Below are 17,471 nucleotides of genomic sequence, written 5' to 3' on the forward strand. Positions count from 1 at the left end.
CATGTTCTCCATCCAACACGAATATGAAAAGCAGCAGAAATGTGTACTGGTAGTACTACCTTCATGTGCACCTCTGTCATCAACAGAAGAAGCACCTCCGGAGTCCGGACGATAGAAATATTTTCTAGATACGTCTGTTTGAACAGACATGTAATTTCATACTGAAAAGACCGAGTGAAGCGAGACATTCCCCGCTGCCTGCGCATGTGAAATTATTCTATCTTTCCTGCTGCTTGATTGATAGCGCACGGCTGGATCGGATAGATATGGATATGGACGCGCATGCGCACGAGCGATGCCGACGCCGACGCGCTGCAGCTTGCTTGCCTGTGCGCAACAAATGCCCGTACATCAATGTGCCGCACGCGCGCACGTCGCCGTCTCGACGATCGTTGATCGGCAAGGAAGGAAGTTTCCTGCTTTGCGCCGATCGGTCCATCCCTCTGCAAGGAAGAAAGGGCCACACCATATACGTACAGAAATAAATGGATGGAGTAATGAGCGGCCATGCATGGACCATGCAAGAATGGCTCCATGCCCATCACCTACCTTACCTATAACTTAGGTCCATCCATCCATGCGCGCCTTGGCCCCAGCACAGCACACCGAGCTAGTATAGCATAGCCATAGCTAGCTAGCCGGTGCAAATGTCAAACAGTACAACGCCACACGCACTATGCATCTCCTCTGTTCGACTTCTCTTGTGCTTTCGGGTACGTACTATTGCTGCCGCGTGCACCGAACCTAGCCGATCCATCCACCCATCACCTGCTTGCCGGTTGCCGCCTTCATTGCTACCAACACATCCACCTCCGAGATATACATGGCATATGGCCGAGCGCCCGACCCACCCCTCCCGCGTCGCCCCCGCAGGCGACGGGGAGGGAACCCTAGTCGCTGCCGGTCTCCTCCTCTCCTCCCGCCCCATTCCTCCCCCGCCGCCGCCACAGGGCGCGCCCAGGCAAAGCCTGGCCGGCGCCGGCGCCGGCGGACCTTCTCGTCCCCTCGCGTGTGGCGCCGGTGCGGGCCGCTTCCACGGGCCAGGGCGCCGCGATTGGTGGGTCGCAGCGGGCGCCATCCCGACGACGACGACGACTGGTGGCTTCCGCAGCGCGTCGGGCTGCTGGCTGGAGGGGCGTGCTTGCTGCTCATGCGCCCCGATCTGGCGCTGGGAGCTGTGGGCGGCGCGGGCCGTGGGCGGCACGGGGTCGCGGCGCAACAGAGGTGGGCGCCCTCCTTCTTCCTCCTCTCTGCTCGTTGGCTAGGTGGAGCTTGAGGGCGGGGCTGGTGGGTGTGGGTGCTTGTTGTGGCATGGTCAGATTTGGCCGGATCTGGCCCTGCTCGCCGGTGGGCGGCCCGGGGTGCTGGCAGCGGCCGGTCGGGTCGCTGCACGGATGTGGGCTGCCACGGCGTGATGGTGGCTCATGGCGGTGGTTTGGGTTGTTTCACGGCAGCGGCCGGACATCTCCGTGCTTTCGTCGAAAGGCTGGCCCTCTTCCACCTGCGGTCCATCTTCCGTCTCGCGCCCGGTGCCGCGGGACTGATCTCGTCTCGTGCCCGGCAGCAGGACCGAGCTCGTCTCGCGCCCGACAGCAAGACCGACCTCGTCTCGCGCCCGGCTGCAGGACTGAGCCCGTCTCGCGCCCGGTGCAGCAGGACAAGGAGATGGAGGCCCATTTCGGCCGGCCTCTTAGGTCTCGGCGCTGGGGGTCGCCCAGGGATGCGAAAGCCGGGACCTTTCCATTCGTCTCTTTGGGTGGAGTAGTGTGCCGGTCTCGGGTGAGGTGGTGTCAAGGTCTTGGATGCCAGGGCAGCGGCCCTGGAGGTGGTAGCGCGGTGTGCTCATGGGCAGAGCTCGTGGCTTGGTGCTGCCTGGTGACCATGGCCGTGTGGGCGGCATGGATGCCGGGGTGTGGCGTTCGGTGGTGGTGATTGTTGGCCGGGGTGAAAACCTGCTCTATCTTCGGACGGACCGGCGGCGGCGAATCGTTACCTTCTTGAAGGTGTCGTCGCGGCCTTCATTGTCCGTCGGGTTGCTCCAGAGGAAACCCTGACCTTCGTGTCGGGCGGTGGCGGCGCTCCGGTGTCGTTCCCTTCCTGAAGGCGCCGCCTTGGAGCCCTTGGTTCGCCATATGCAGCTTCACTTCTTCGCGGTGGCGTGTTCACGGCTTAGATCTCCGGTTACTCGGGGTGGTGTTGCTGCGCTCAGCATCTTTACATCATGCCTTGGGTGTGTGGGTTGTGTTGGCGTGCGGTTGTACCAGGTTTGTTGTGGATCTTTGCTTTATATATAAAGCGGGGCAAAAGTCTTTTTCGATATACATGGCATATTTGGTGGCCTACTTTTGTGCCATAAGTATGCCAAATTGAGGCAAACGTTTAGTTGCAGCCAGAGTGATGACATGCCACACTTTTTCAGTTACATTCCGCACCTGTCATAGACTCAGTTGCTAGCCAACTTTTGCCACAAGTGCGGCGATGAATTTGGCCACCACAAAAGCTGTGGCATGCCACACTTGTGAGACACACGTGTGGCAAAATATGGATGGCAACCAAATATGCCCACAGTGTTAACAGGCTTTCGCCCCGTGATGGATACCTCGAGCTAGAACATCCACAACGGGTTTCTCTTCCCCCTCCCCCTCTCCTTTAGTCCAGTTGCTTTCGGTATTCTGAGGTTGAACTCTGTACTGGATATTTCCTTCAAGAAATTATTATTAATGAAAAAGGGTGTGAGCTCACCTCCACGTCCGTGGGACGTCGAACTGTGCCCACATGCGCACGCACGCATGGGCGCCCAGAGCAGCGACAGAGGCAGAGTAATTGTGCAAGCAGCAACAACTCAATCGTACACACAACACATGTATGATCTTCCCAGCACTGCACCGTGCAAGGAATGGGCGTGGCTGTGCCGTATCGATCGTACCAACTAATCCAGTGATCGGCTCGAGATCTGGCCAAGCTGTTTGACCCACCGGGACAACAGGGATTCATCAATTATAGTAGTACAGTACGTACTACCAGCTTTTTAAGTCGCGTCACGTAGGGATTCATCAACAGGGAGCCCCCAACCATCACATCATGATTTACTAGAAACATATCCAAGCCTCTGCAGCAGCTGACCATCACATCATGATTTACTAGCCGTAAAAACTTTTTTGAAAGAAGTAGCTATAACTTTGTAAGTGAAAAAAAAACGATTTTGACACTTGTAGTACAGTGCTCCAGTGGTCAATAATTTGAGAGAGGGAGAGGGACAGACAGAGGGTGCACGAGTGGGTATGCATGTCAGGAGATCTGGCCACTGGAACCAGCCCCGCATGCGGTAGGGCCCAACCTGGTTTTATTTAGAGGTAATAGCACTGCAGGTCCCTGAACTTGCATGTCAGGTGATGGTTTGGTTCTTGAAGTTGAAAAAGTGGATTATTTGGTCCCTGAACTTGTCATGGATGTGCAAGTTTAGTACACATCCAATTAGAACTGGCCAAGTGGATGCCAAGTGGCCTGGCTGGTCAGCGCCGTGAGTTTTTCAGTTAGCCCCCTGCCTTTATCATGAATCAACCCGCACTACTACACAATGTGGCACATGTGTTGGTATATTCCTTGGCATATTCTATCCTGTCGGCAGCTCCCCCTCCACTCGCTTGCTCCCGCTTGCTCCCTCTGCTCCCTCGCTTGCTTCCTCTGCTCCAGCACGTTGCCGCCGTCCAGCTCGCCGGCGCCGCCAGCCCGCCGCCATGGTTTCTTGGAGTGAAGGATCCAGCTCCTCGTCCGACGGCTACTCCGTCACAAGTGAGGTTAGTTCGTCACTACCAGCTCCTCTAGCAGTTTAGGGGCAGTTAGGGTTAGTGCAAGATTTGGGAATTTTGCTGACTAGAATGTGTTGTAGGCTCCTGCTCCTGCTACCGTTTTCTGCTCTGAGTGGAGAGGCCTTGCTCCAGATCTTGCAGCTCGATGTGAACACAGTTGTGTGTGTGAGAAGTTGGTGTCCTTTGAATCAGTTGATAGTGGAAGGAGGTATCTTGCTTGTGCACAAAAGGTTAGTTAGATCTACAGTTAAATCCAAAATCTTGGAATGTTTCATCTTACTGTCATTTGTTTAAGAGTTTGTCACATCATTTTGTTTTTGAACTTAACTTGATTTTGCAGTTAACATCATCTTGTTTTTGAATTTAACTGAATTTAAATGAACTAACTGATAATGAAATGAACTAAACAGAACCTAATTGAACTTAACTAAACTTAACTAAATTTAACTAAACTTAAGTGAACTTATCTGAACCTAACTGAACTTAACTGAAACAAATGAACTTAACTGAACTTAACTGAACCTAACTGCACTTAACTGAATTTAACTGAACCCAAGCTTTTTTCATTTATCTAAAGTTGTTTTCTTTCTTATTTGTAGGAAATACCTAAATGCAACTTTGTGGAGTGGATCGACCCTGAATGGCCTGCCACTCTAAAGATGAGTTTAGCTAGGGTTTGGGGCATGTATGAAGATGAGAACAAGCTAAGGCTCAGGGAAAATGTAGTTAATGCTGAAGAAAATTTCAGGGTTGTGAAAGAGAAGGAAAAGATGGAAAAAGATCTGAGGTTTTTTAAACTTGATTTTGCTAAGATGGTGGCTGACAAGGAGCAGGCAATTACTGAGTTGGCCCATGAACCCTCTGAGCAACAAATGCAGATTGCTCAGGCAGTGGCCCATGAACCCTCTGAGGAGCTCTTCTTGCAAGCTCTCTCTGAGTCATGTTGTAGACCATACTGAATGGTGTGCCAATTGGATCCAGTAAAGGATCTGGCTGGTTAGGGAAGATGTTCTGCACAAATTTAGTAAAATTCAGTAAAATACAGTGAAATGCAGTGAAATGTAGTGCAACAAAATGCATTAAAATTCAGTGAAATGCATTCAACTGAATTCAAGTATTGTAAAATGCATGCACCTGAAGAAATGTTGGGTCATCATAGTTCTCATCAACCTCCTCTGCCCCTTCTGCAATGAGAGCCTCCTGCCATCTGTAATGCCCCTTTCTGTTGTGATCAACTCTCCCACAAATAGAGCAGTGCATTGTAGCCCCTTTTTTGTTCAAAACCCTAACACCATTCTTGATCTTCTCCTCTGGTGTCTTTTTCCTGTTTTTCTTAGGTCTACCCAGCTGTTTGGTGAACACTGGTGGATACACCTTATAGCCATTCTGTTTCTCCCACTCCTTAGGGTCTGCAAGAGGGACAAGAGTGTATCCATAAGCTTTGAGATATGTCTGAACAATATAGCACTCATGAACCAGTGTCTCTGGGTCAATTCTCTCCTCCCTGCAACATGCTATGGAATGGCCACATGGTACTCCAGATAACTGCCATCTCCTGCAATCACAAGTGTACAAGAAGAGGTCCACAGTGTAGCTATTGTTACCAGACTGAACTCTGAAGATTTGTTGGCCAGCTTCTGTTATATGGCAGTTAGCAGCAAACTCTGTGTTCTTATCTAACTTCTTCTTGATCTTGGGACATATTCTCTGGCCTGCCCACTTTTTAATAGCTTCTCTTTGTTTGCTAACAGTCATGTTCATCATCTTATAGAAAATGTACTCAAGCATGCTGAGCACTGGCATCTCTCTGCCCTCAAGGATGTAGCTGCCTACAGATAGAAAGAAAACATGTTAGTATGATATGATAATTAGCAGTAAAGATGGGTTATATGTTAAAATCAAAACAACTTGGCAAAATGACCACCAAAGTACCTATTAAAAACCTCAGAGTTATTGTTGAGCAGGATGTCACATTTGGGGAATTCACTGAAAAATGCTTTGCACCAAGTTTTCCACTCTAGTCTTTCAGTCCAGTGGAAAGCAGCTGGACTGTGGTCATCCATTTTCTCACAGTTTTCTCTCCACTTCACTTTGTTTGGAGATCTTGCAATTGCCCACAAGTCTTGCTTCAGTACCTCTCCTTTGTGCTTCTCATTGAAATTCTGGTAAATATGTCTGACACAAAACCTGTGTTCTGAATCTGGCCAAACTTTGTGCACTGCATTTATTAAACCTTTCTGTTTGTCACTCATGATTGTGAAAGGGGCAGTGTTAGTGATGCTGAGATCATCTCTGAGAGTGGTCAGAAACCACTCCCATGGACTTGTGCACTCAACTTCCACCCATTCCATTGCAATTGGGAATATGCAGTCATTGGGATCAATACCAACAGCACTAAGTAGCACTCCTTTGAACCTTGTTTTCATGTGACAACCACCAATGAAAATGATTGGCCTGCAGCCCTTTAGCCATCCTCTCTTACATGCATCATATGACCAGTACAATGTTTTCAAACATTTCCTGCCCAATGGAAATTTTGTATCTTTCACCACTGAAGTTGTGAGCAGAAATGTAGACCCAGGGTTTTTGGTCCTCAATTCTTGTCCATAGTCCCCAAGCCTACTGAATTGCTCTTCCTCATCACCATGAATCTCATTAAGTGCTTGCTTTCTAGCCCTAGCAAGATTCCATCTGTTAGGAGTAACATTGAATTCCTTAGTAATTTTCCTTGAAAATGTTCCAAGTGACATCTTCTGGTCATCTCTGAATTCATCCAAGAAAAACTGGCAAAGAAACTTGGCTGTCAAATCCTTCAACTTCCACTTTTTCTGAAAGACATGCTCTCCAAAGTAGGCATTGATGACAAATCCTCCAGTCCTGTTGTCCTTGCTAGCTTTAAGGAGCCATGGGCAACCTCTCTGACAGACAACCTCTAATCTCATCTTATCATTCTTGACCTTCTTGATTTGCACTCTGTTCCTTATAGAATAAGCAGTAAGGGCTTTCCTCAGCTCAACCACATCAGCAAATACCATTCCTAATTTAAATATAGGGGATTTCATGTCCACCTTGGAATTGAAAGCTTTGAACTTGTATTTCAGTTGCTCTTGCTCTTCAACAAAGAGGTTTAGATATTCATCCACAAGTACATAGTCTGGCTCCACCTCTTCCTCAACTTGCTCAGCTTCTTCATCAACATCAAAATCAATGTTGTCTTCATATAAATCATCATCTCCATCATCTATGTCATAATCACTATCACTGAACTCTGAATCTGAGAGCACTGCATCCTCTGCACCATTAGTTAGCAAAGTCTCTGTTTCTGTTCCATTAGCAACCAAGTTGTCTGCTTCTATGTTATCTGCTGCCACCTCTGAAATGGGCTCTTCAACATTTACTGAAATGAGGCTGTGAGAAGATGTTGCACTGGCTGCAACAACATTTGACCTCTGCATGGCTGCAACAACAGAACTGTGAACTGTTGGCACTGTCAATACCAACTCTTCCCTGCAATTACTGATGAAATCTGCATGGTCAACCATTAGTGCAAGCACCTTATGCTGACTACTAGCTCTGATCATGTGCTGCACATCCTCATAACCTCTAATTCTCAACATACCATCTGAAATCATTTTGTCAGGCATGCACCAATAAATTATGTGCTCGGCCACAAGATATCCCAACCATAGAAAGTGCTCTTCAATAGCTGAATATGAGAATGTGCCAGCATCAACATAGTCAATCACCTCCACAGAAGGATTACAATACTCCATGTTATTTCTTGGTCCACAGAAAAGCCTACCATGCTCAAGTTCTAGTGTAAAGAAAGGGGTGTCCACAGTCTGTCCCATTGCTGAATCACAAACTGCAGAAAGAAAGTGCATTATGTAAGCCAAAGCATACCACATCTCAAATAACCTCTAAGTAGATAACTGAACAGTAAAATAACTGCAACTCAACTTAATAAATTCATATGACTAAATTGTGTAACCTGCAAGTTAACTCCAAGCAGCAAGTTCACTTAATTTATCAGTTAAGTGCATGCTGCTAGTTCACTGAGGAAATTCATTTATGCATTCTTTTTGCAAGAAACAGGGTAAGCACAATCTTCAACCAAACTCAACCAACCACAGTCAACAATAGTATCTTCAAGACTAAATTCAGTTAACTAACCAAATTCAGTTAACTGACTAAATTCAATTAATTTAGTTAACTGACTACATTCACTTTACTGACTACATTCAGATAACTGATCTAGCAAAATAAAACAACAAAAAGGCATTCTAATTGTGTAGTGGCACTACTAAACTGCTGAGCAACTACTAAACAGCAGCACTACAACTACAAAATTCATGTTTTTAAAAGTACAAACATGCGCCCTGCTGTTCAATGTCAACCCTAAAACCAGAACAGATTTCGCACCAATGTGCTCTGCTGGTCAGTGTTAACTGGTCAAAATAATACATTGTGCCCGAAAGAACATGAAACACAAGAACCCTAGATTCTTGGCGAAATCCTAATTTTCACAGCCTAAACCCGAGCCTGAAATCAACGACCACCTCAATAACCAGCTTCGCAGCGCCGGAGGCTGTATAGACACAGAAATCCACTGTAAATACCCGCAATGCTATCCAAAGGGGGTGATCCGCCGGTGCTGCGGACGACACAGCAGGACGATCAAACCAGAGGAGGAGGGAGGAACAGAGCAGAGAGGGGAGGAGGACGCACCATAGTCGGGGGGAAAGACGCCGTGCGGGCGAGCTTGAGGCGCGGTCGGAGGAGGGACGACACCGCCGGTGTACTCCGGCGACGACGTCGCCATGGTTGCTGACGTCAGCCAGCACCCGGCGCACGCGGTCAGCGCGAGCAAGACAGCAACCGAAGCCAAGTGGATGAATGATTGGGGTGGGGAGGGGGACAAAATAAATTCAGGTGTTTTTTGCTTCGAGGTGGACGAGGAGTACTGCGGGTTGATTCGTGATAAAGGCAGGGGGCTAACTGAAAAACTCGCGGCGCTGACCAGCCCAGGCCACCTGGCTCCACTTGGCGAGTTCTGATTGGCTGTAGACTAAACTTGCACATCCATGACAAGTTTAGGGATGAAATAATCCACTTTTTCAACTTCAAGGACCAAACCATCACCTGACATTAGGGTTGCAAACAAGTCGAGTTTGAGCGAGTTGGACTAGGCTCAGCTCAGATTATACTAAAATTCAAGCGAGCTCAAGCTGAGTGAAGCTCAAGGTCGAGCCGTAGAAAGTGGCTCTTGCTCAGCTTGTATCGATCTCGAGCCGATCTCGAGCTATTTTCGAGCTAAACAATAAGATGATTTTATGAATAATCTAAGACATTTTTTCAAACATTATAGCCAACAATACAACATAGAAAGCCACTATAAAATTTGACTTATTCTCTCTCAACTGGCGAATAGCACTTGATAAACAGGGACCAATGAAGTAGAAAGATAGGAACATAAAGGTACGTCTGCTCTTAAACTTTGGCCGGGAATAATAGGATATTTGACACACAACTGACCACGCACCATGTTGATGCTAAATTTCTCATGCTTAATTAGGCCTCCGTGTTTCCTACTAGGTAAAATTGAGAAAAATTATACACGGCCTATATGGAAATAAATTATCTTTTTTAATAAATATCAAGATTATTTAATATAATTATATAACATCGAGCTATCGAGCTAAAATCGAGCGAGCTAGTGTTGGCTCAAGATTAACTCGTTTCTCCATCAAGCTACATAAAGTGTTCATACTCAGGTCATTTCTTGTCAAGCCGATCTCGAGTCGAGTCAAAATACGAGTCGATCTCGAGCGGCTCACGAGCATCGAACTTTTCTTGCAGCCCTACCTGACATGCAAGTTCAGGGACCTGCAGTGCTATTACCTCTTTTATTTACATACAAATACATGCTGCCACCCACATGCACCCAACAGCAGCAGTAGGTACCATATACCCCCCTTGGCCCATTCATTTCTTCCATCTACCATCATCCCAACCCAATAATCCAAAAGGATCTTCATCATCTTCGTCTCCTAAGCAAAGGCACGCGACTCCAGTGCATTATTAGCCAGTTAAATCACAGATCCAACCATGATTAACCTCAAAACAGCGTAACACAGCCCACGTAATCATTTGCATGCATGTGAACTGCCGGACCATCTGTGACAGCAAACTACCCTTGATCCGCATCTTCATTTTCAATTTTTTTTACAACAAATATGCCCTCCATCACCTTTAATTACGTGTCCGCTCTTAATCCAAGCACTGGCCGCCCGGGACTATAGAGTAAAAATGGTCCAATGCAAACCACCCCGTGTGTTTGCCGCCACAAAGGCAACCTCCCTCGCTCTAATTTTATTTCAGCAATTCACTTTACCAAACACCGTCCCGGGCACACATGATACACGAAACCACGTACAAATCTCTTTTCTGCCTAACTAGCACTGTGCAGGAGCAATCAGTAGGCGGACACGCGCACGTATCTTGCACATGGCGCCCATGCAACGCAACAACTTCCTTTGTAGTAATAATCTTTTCTTTTGCAATCCTCATGATTGATAGGATCGCATCGACGCACTGCTCAATGGCAAATCTCCAACCAAGATGAGCAACAAACAATTTTCTTTTCCGTTGAGTGTTTTTTTACTAGAGGATGGCTGATCACCTGTATATACAATCCCGGACAATTATGCTAAAAATGGAAAAGAAAAACTCTCACACGGAGCTCATTTAAGACGCTATGTGTAATATTCGATCTTAGCCGTCCATTGATCAAGGGTAAAAACTTGGCCATAACATTTCTTGTATATAAAATATAAATAAACGTAAAATATTATGGTTTCGAAAAATTTCCCCATGGTATTACGTCACTACTTCGGTTTTGAACCAAATGTTAGGTCTTCTTTGGTTTGGAGGAATTTTATAGGAATTTTATAAGATATGATTTCTATAGGAATAATTTCTTTATTGTCCTTTAGGAATAGAATCCTATTCCTATGCAATAATTCTTCCTATCCACCACATTTCAAAAATAAAAATAAATGTTAGGCTAGACTCAATGAAAACAAAATTATATCATGTGAACTAAAGGGCATCTCTTTTCCTATTCATATTCATAGGATTTGAAATGCATGACATCTCGTTTCCTATATGTTTCCTATTCCTATGGTATTCCTACCCTATGAATCAAAGAAAGTCTGAAAAGTCCCCGGAACTTACCAGCACTTTACACATTAATGCAATATGGAATGTACACTAATAAGTACATATTTATCAATTATTCAAATTAACTAACTGTTATTTTTTTAATTAACCAGTTAACTTGCCGATTAATCTCTACTCGTATGGTCACCAATAAACCGATAAACTAGTAAATCGGCCGATCAATAGATTAATTGGCCGATTAACTGTCCGATTAGCCAATTAATCCAGTACTCGCGAGCCGACCGAGCAGCTACAAGTTAATGCTTTACTCAACATTGGGTCTAAGACTATATTAAGTAGCACATGACCTTACAAACCCACCCATACAGAAAAATAAAATTACAATCACATTTCTTGGGGAGTCGAAGTCTTTTTCCTCCTGCATCCACCGACAGTGATGTCGCCTCTGGGTTTCCGCCTTGACGGAGCAAACCTTTTTCTAGCCCAGTACCTTGTAGAAGCAGGGGCCAAGAAATCGTTGATGTAGATTATAAGATGCCGTGAGCGCGATATGAGAAGTAAATTGCCGCCTCGAAGTAGAAACCATGAAGACCACAAAAGCCGACCAAATTAAGATAGGTCGACTGAAAATCTAAACCGACAAGATGCCGGATGACCCATCGTAACACAGCTTTACACACTCTCCGCCTACGATCAACACACCAACAGAATGGGGAAGAATATTATTCCTACTGAAGGATGCAGATGTGTCGCCTCCCTAATCAAGATGCCAAGACCTATTTACGCCCAGGGTCACGTCGTAGAGGCCACTTCTCCGACGACCAAGCTAGGTCGGATTGCAACGAATGTAGCCAGCACGCCGGAGCTGTGTTGGCAGCCTGGGACAATCGCCACCAACGCATGCACGCCAGCGTGCCAAGCAGGCGCCAGGGCACCACATCTTGGAAGGAACTCCTGGCCACCGCCACACTGCATTGGGGTTTGACTAACTGTTAATCAAGCTCGAGAAAACCTAACAATAGAGTTGTGTCATGTAGGAACAGCGAGACGCGTAAAACCACAAATAAATCAGAAATTAACCATGTGCATGCCATTGATTGAAACCTCAAATGAGCTCGGGATGAATAGTAAATCCGTAAAAAAATTCAAAAAACCAGAATTGTTTTTGTGGCAAACTTTGACAAATGTTTCAAGTGCTTGAAAAATTTCTTCCTGAGATGACTCCGTGGAAGCCATGTCACAAAAAACTAGCACTCCAAAATACTTTTAAAATAGCTTTCTTGGAGCATCTATTTTTTATTACTTTCATGGATTTCATTTCATGATAATTTTTTGCAAGCACACTTGTGAAAAGTTGCCATAATTTTAAGTTATTTTCTAAATAACTTTTTGATTTTACTGCTCATCAGGGAGCATTTGAGCACGGTAAGCGATAGTCCGCATCTTGATATAGGTCATACACAGAAGTTCGCAATCATCCCTTGCCATGTTTTCACGAAGGGCAACCTTCAGCCAAAGAGATAATAGTAGTATTATATATATATATTCCATTCCTTTCCTATTAGTCTGCATATAAAATTTGTCCGAAGTCAAATTTCATAAGGTTTGACCAACTATATAAGGAAAAAATATCAGCATTCACATGATGAAATCAATATCATTAGATGCATCATGAAATTAATTTTCATACTATCTAACTTCCGTATTGTAAGTGTTAGTATATTTTATGATAAATTTGGTCATACTTTACATAGTTTGACTTCAAACAAATTTTATATGCAGAGAAAAAAGAAACAGAGCCAGTACATGTAATGGACGTGTTAAATTAATTTACGAGCGGTCGAAAATTTAACAAAAATCATGCCTCTGCTTTGCCCCGGGAAATCAAAGGAGTAGGAGTAGCATGTGTGTGTACTAAAACCAAAACGAAAACAAGCACACATGGGGAGCAGCATCTCGGCAGGATGCCTTTTTGACCGGATGGCCGCAAACCAACACCCGCACGGACGGCGCGACGCCGATTTCGAGGCCAAGCATGCGCCTCCTATTTGTTGGTTTGTGTAGTAAATTTTTCTCTGGCTGTGATGCCATCTGACGATCTGACCCTCGTCTTGATTCGCTCGTCTCCATGGTCAAGACCTCACCTTGGAATGGGGACCCTCACCGGAAAAAGAAGAGTAATTTTCACAAGGGATAATTAGGAATCTCCTCCTCTGGTGTGGTGTGTGGCCTCGCCCGCCCTATATAAAAGGGGCACCTTCCTCTGCCTAACTCCTCCAGTATACAAGCACGCAAGAGCAACACTTGTTGCCACCACAGACGCCACCTGCTCTGCTTGCCTCTTGAACTAAAACAGAGCATCCGAGAGGCAGAGGAGTCGGAGCCAAAGACGAAGAAGTAAGAAGATGGCTCTCCTCTTGGTGCTCGTCGGGGTTTTGGTCGGCGTGGTGCTGGCGAGCAGCCTGCTGCTGCGCTGGAACGAGGTGAGGTACGGCAACGGCAGGAGTAAGGAGGGCCGCTTGCCGCCGGGGACAATGGGGTGGCCGCTGTTCGGCGAGACCACCGAGTTCCTCAAGCAGGGCCCGGCCTTCATGAAGCAGAGGAGGCTCAGGTACGTATGGTCGACCATGAGATGTTGATGCATTCTTGCTTGCTTGCTTCTTCTTCTTCTTCTTCTTCTTCTACTTCCATGGATTACTGCTACTAGTGTGTGGACTTGCGGGATTTGCGGGATTTTGTTGGAGATCAAGTTGGCTGGTTTGTGTTGTGGAAAACTCAACTAGAAATTCATGCTCTTGCTCCAATAATACAGAACAACTCACACTGTTTTTGCCCCTCTGGCTTGAACAGTCTACTCCTAAAAGTTGCTCCTGCCTACACGAATCGATGAGCTACGGAAATGTGCCGGTTTGGCAGCGGCTTTCCGGTTGTGCAAAGTGATGGGGAGAGCCGTGTCCCCCAAAAGCTCACATAATAACACACGCTCATCACTGCTCCAGCTCCCAAAGTACATACCATTTGTAAATTATGATACTATAGATCATCAAAAGAGAAACATCCCCATCATGCCCTCCCTTGCTTCTTCTAGAGAGAGAACTGAAATATCATTGCTCGTGCATAATGAATGAAGAAGAACAGAGAATCTTAGAATAATCCCACGCATAATCATAGCGTTTACTTTGCTTTCTTGCCATAGAAAAACACATACTCCCTCCATAAAGAAATATAAGAGCGCTTAGATCATTAAGTAATGATCTAAGTACATTTTATACTTCTTTACGGAGTGAGCAGAATATAATACTTTGAGCTTTCTTGAAACTACGAGGAATTAACATGTGTGCGCGCTGCTGCAGATACGGGCGGCTGTTCAGGACTCACATCCTGGGGTGCCCAACGGTGGTGTGCATGCACCCGGAGCTCAACCGCCGGATGCTGCTCCAGGGCGAGGCTGGCGGCCTCGTCCCGGGCTACCCGCAGTCCATGCTCGACATCCTCGGCCGCAACAACATCGCCGCCGTGCACGGCCCGCTCCACCGCCTCATGCGCGGCGCCATGCTCGGCCTCGTCCGCCCCGCCGCGCTCCGCACCAGCCTCCTCCCCAAGATCGACGCCTTCATGCGCGACCACCTCGGCGGATGGGCCGGCAGCGTCGTCGACGTCCAGGCCAAGACCAAGGAGGTCAGTACACTGTCTTCAATCAAATCTCCTAAGGCGTAGAGCCGTAGGGTACACAGGCCACCTTTAATGTTAATGGCAGCAACTACTTCAATGTTCACTCACTGCTTCACTCTGAAAAAATGGCTAGTTAGAAAACATAATCTGAAAGCTTGATGGTTTGCAAAATCGGTCCACAATTTGGGGATAGAATAGATGCATCTGCTCATGTCTACTGAGAATTTTTTGTTCAAAGACATTTCGTTTGTTAATTGTTTTGCCAGATGTACCTGGTGATAAAAATAGCCTTGTTGTAGCGACAGCATCACTCTACACATTCCAAAGTGGTTGTTACAGAGTTTCATAGTGCAAAAACAGAGTATCACATTTAGGGACATCATCATTACCCGATTTCCGTTTGCCGCTTTCGTGGTGGTTGCAGAGTTTCTTACAAGCATCTTCTCCTTGCATGGGCATGGCAACAGCATATCACAGAATCTTATGTCCTCATCATATCTAACCGACTTTCCCTTTCCCTTTCAGATGGCCTTGCTATCTGCACTCCGGCAGATTGCCGGCATCACCGCTGGCCCACTCTCCGATGCCCTAAAGACGGAGCTGTATACGCTTGTGCTCGGCACCATCTCCTTGCCCATCAACATTCCGGGGACCAGCTACTACCAAGGCTTCCAGGCAAGGACGAAGCTTGTGTCGATGCTAGAGCAGATGATCGCGGAGCGGCGATCAATTGGTCAAGCTCACAATGACATGCTGGATGCTCTCTTGAGAAGCGGCGATGACGGAACTAGGGAGAAGCTTAGCCACGAGCAGATCATTGACTTGCTCATCGCCCTCATCTACTCAGGGTACGAAACCATGTCAACGACTTCTATGATGGCCGTCAAGTACCTGTCAGACCATCCACGGGCCCTCGAAGAACTGAGGGTATGTTTTATGTGACGTAGTCTGAAAATCTATTTTGAATCCATGACAAAAGTCCATGTGCCTCTGGAGTTTACTGATGACATTTTCACTTCTGAATGCAGAGAGAGCATCTTGATATCAGGAAGGGGAAATCGCCGGAGGAAGCCATCAGCTATGAAGATTTTAAGTCCATGGCCTTCACTCGAGCGGTAAGTAGGAAATCAAACACACACAAAAAATTGAAGTCAGAGTAGGAATTTACTATGAGCATGGCATGATCATGATGAACTCATGGAGTCATGGATACTTCTACCATGCAGGTCATTCTTGAGACGCTGAGATTATCTACAGTCGTGAATGGGCTGCTGAGGAAAACCACCCAGGATGTAGAAATGAATGGTGAGATATGCTTGGAAATTGTACTACCACGTTAATTAGCATCTCCTAGGAATATATGATGTCAGTTATGATAATGCTATATTATTATTGATTTCTTCCAGGGTATGTCATTCCAAAAGGGTGGAGAATCTATGTTTACACGAGGGAGATAAACTACGATCCATTCATGTATCCTGACCCAATGACCTTCAATCCATGGAGGTGGCTGGTAAGTGAAAGAGCGAACAATTGTTAACTTACCATCCAAACACCAGAAAAAAAAAAGGCACCACCATAGCAGAGGAAGTTCTAATCTTTTGATACCTGCTAAAAATGTACAGGAGAAGAGCATGGAATCGCACCCGCACTTCATGTTGTTCGGAGGAGGCGGCCGGATGTGCCCCGGGAAAGAGGTGGGCACGGCGGAGATCGCGACTTTCCTCCACTACTTCATGACCCGATATAGGTGTGTCAACGTTTTATTAATCCACGCCGGTCCAATTGCGAAGGAGACAGCTCCAACATTAATGTTTACTGACAACAGATACTTGGCATCGGTCTTGATGTTGCAGATGGGAGGAAGAAGGCAAGAACACGATCTTGAAGTTCCCCCGTGTGGAAGCTCCGAACGGGCTGCATATCCGAGTTCAAGATTACTGATCTTGCAACGTACATTTTGCAGAATTTAGATAGATAGAACCTAGACGGAGCCAATGACATGAAAAATATTAGATCAGCCTTGTAAGAAATAGGAAGCATAGCCATATAGGGATAGAGTAGGTATTACAGATTTGCTAGGTAATTGATGCAGAAGGAAGGCCACAAGATGCACCTGGCGTTCTTCTGTGTGATGAGTGAATTCCTGAGCCAAGATGTACTAGCTTTAGTACAAAGTTAGTACGAAGTCGAGTCACTTATTTTGCGACGGAGGGAGTACTATTGCACAATACATGCACCATACCCCTCTTGGCCACCCATGTCATCCATCTACCGTCATCCCATCCAAAAGGATCTTCATCCAAGCAAAGGCATGCTACTCCAGTGCACTATGAGCTAGTTAAATCACAGATCCAACCATGATTAACCTCACAACAGCCCACATAATCATTCGCAGGCATGTGAACTGCCGGAGAGTCCGCGTCTTCGTTTTCATTTTTCTTACAAGAAATATGCCTTCGATTTGCCTTTCACTTCGTGTCCACTCTTGATCCATCTAGAGTGCAACCTCCCTCACTCTAATTTTATTTGGGCAATTAACGTTAACCTACACCGCCCGGGGCCGGGGCACACATGATACACACTACGCAAATCAGTAGGTGGACACACTCATGTATCTTGCACATGGCGCCCATGCAACGCAAAACAACCCCCTTTCTAATAATCTTTTCTTTAGCAATCCTCATGATTGATCGGATCGCATCGAAGCACTGCTCACTAGCAAATCTCCAACCAAGATCAACAACACAAGTTTTTCTTTTGGAAATGCTAAAAATCTGATATCGGTTTTTTAGGCATGGCAAATCC

General features: G+C 46.2%; 1 protein-coding gene across 1 annotated transcript; it reads left to right on the forward strand.

Annotated features, from left to right (window-relative positions):
- The first annotated feature begins 13,284 nt into the window (after positions 1-13,284).
- On the forward strand, positions 13,285-16,860 carry LOC123043103 (cytochrome P450 85A1). Its single transcript, XM_044465451.1, has 8 exons — positions 13,285-13,602; positions 14,345-14,669; positions 15,189-15,590; positions 15,692-15,778; positions 15,890-15,968; positions 16,070-16,176; positions 16,289-16,413; positions 16,520-16,860. The coding sequence occupies exons 1-8, from the start codon at positions 13,397-13,399 to the stop codon at positions 16,605-16,607; spliced, it is 1,419 nt and encodes a 472-aa protein (XP_044321386.1). The 5' UTR covers positions 13,285-13,396; the 3' UTR covers positions 16,608-16,860.
- Positions 16,861-17,471: the final 611 nt, after the last annotated feature.

This window comes from Triticum aestivum, chromosome 2B (genome assembly GCF_018294505.1).
Source record: "Triticum aestivum cultivar Chinese Spring chromosome 2B, IWGSC CS RefSeq v2.1, whole genome shotgun sequence".
NCBI lineage: Eukaryota > Viridiplantae > Streptophyta > Magnoliopsida > Poales > Poaceae > Triticum > Triticum aestivum.

What these genes read in the sequence shown, in the direction of transcription:
- LOC123043103 (XM_044465451.1), top strand. Translation starts at nt 13,397, where the DNA reads ATGGCTCTCCTCTTGGTGCTCGTCGGGGTTTTGGTCGGCGTGGTGCTG. An exon ending in ATGAAGCAGAGGAGGCTCAG is followed by an intron (nt 13,603 to 14,344) that starts GTACGTATGGTC and finishes GCGCTGCTGCAG; the next exon opens with ATACGGGCGGCTGTTCAGGA. An exon ending in TACTTCATGACCCGATATAG is followed by an intron (nt 16,414 to 16,519) that starts GTGTGTCAACGT and finishes TTGATGTTGCAG; the next exon opens with ATGGGAGGAAGAAGGCAAGA.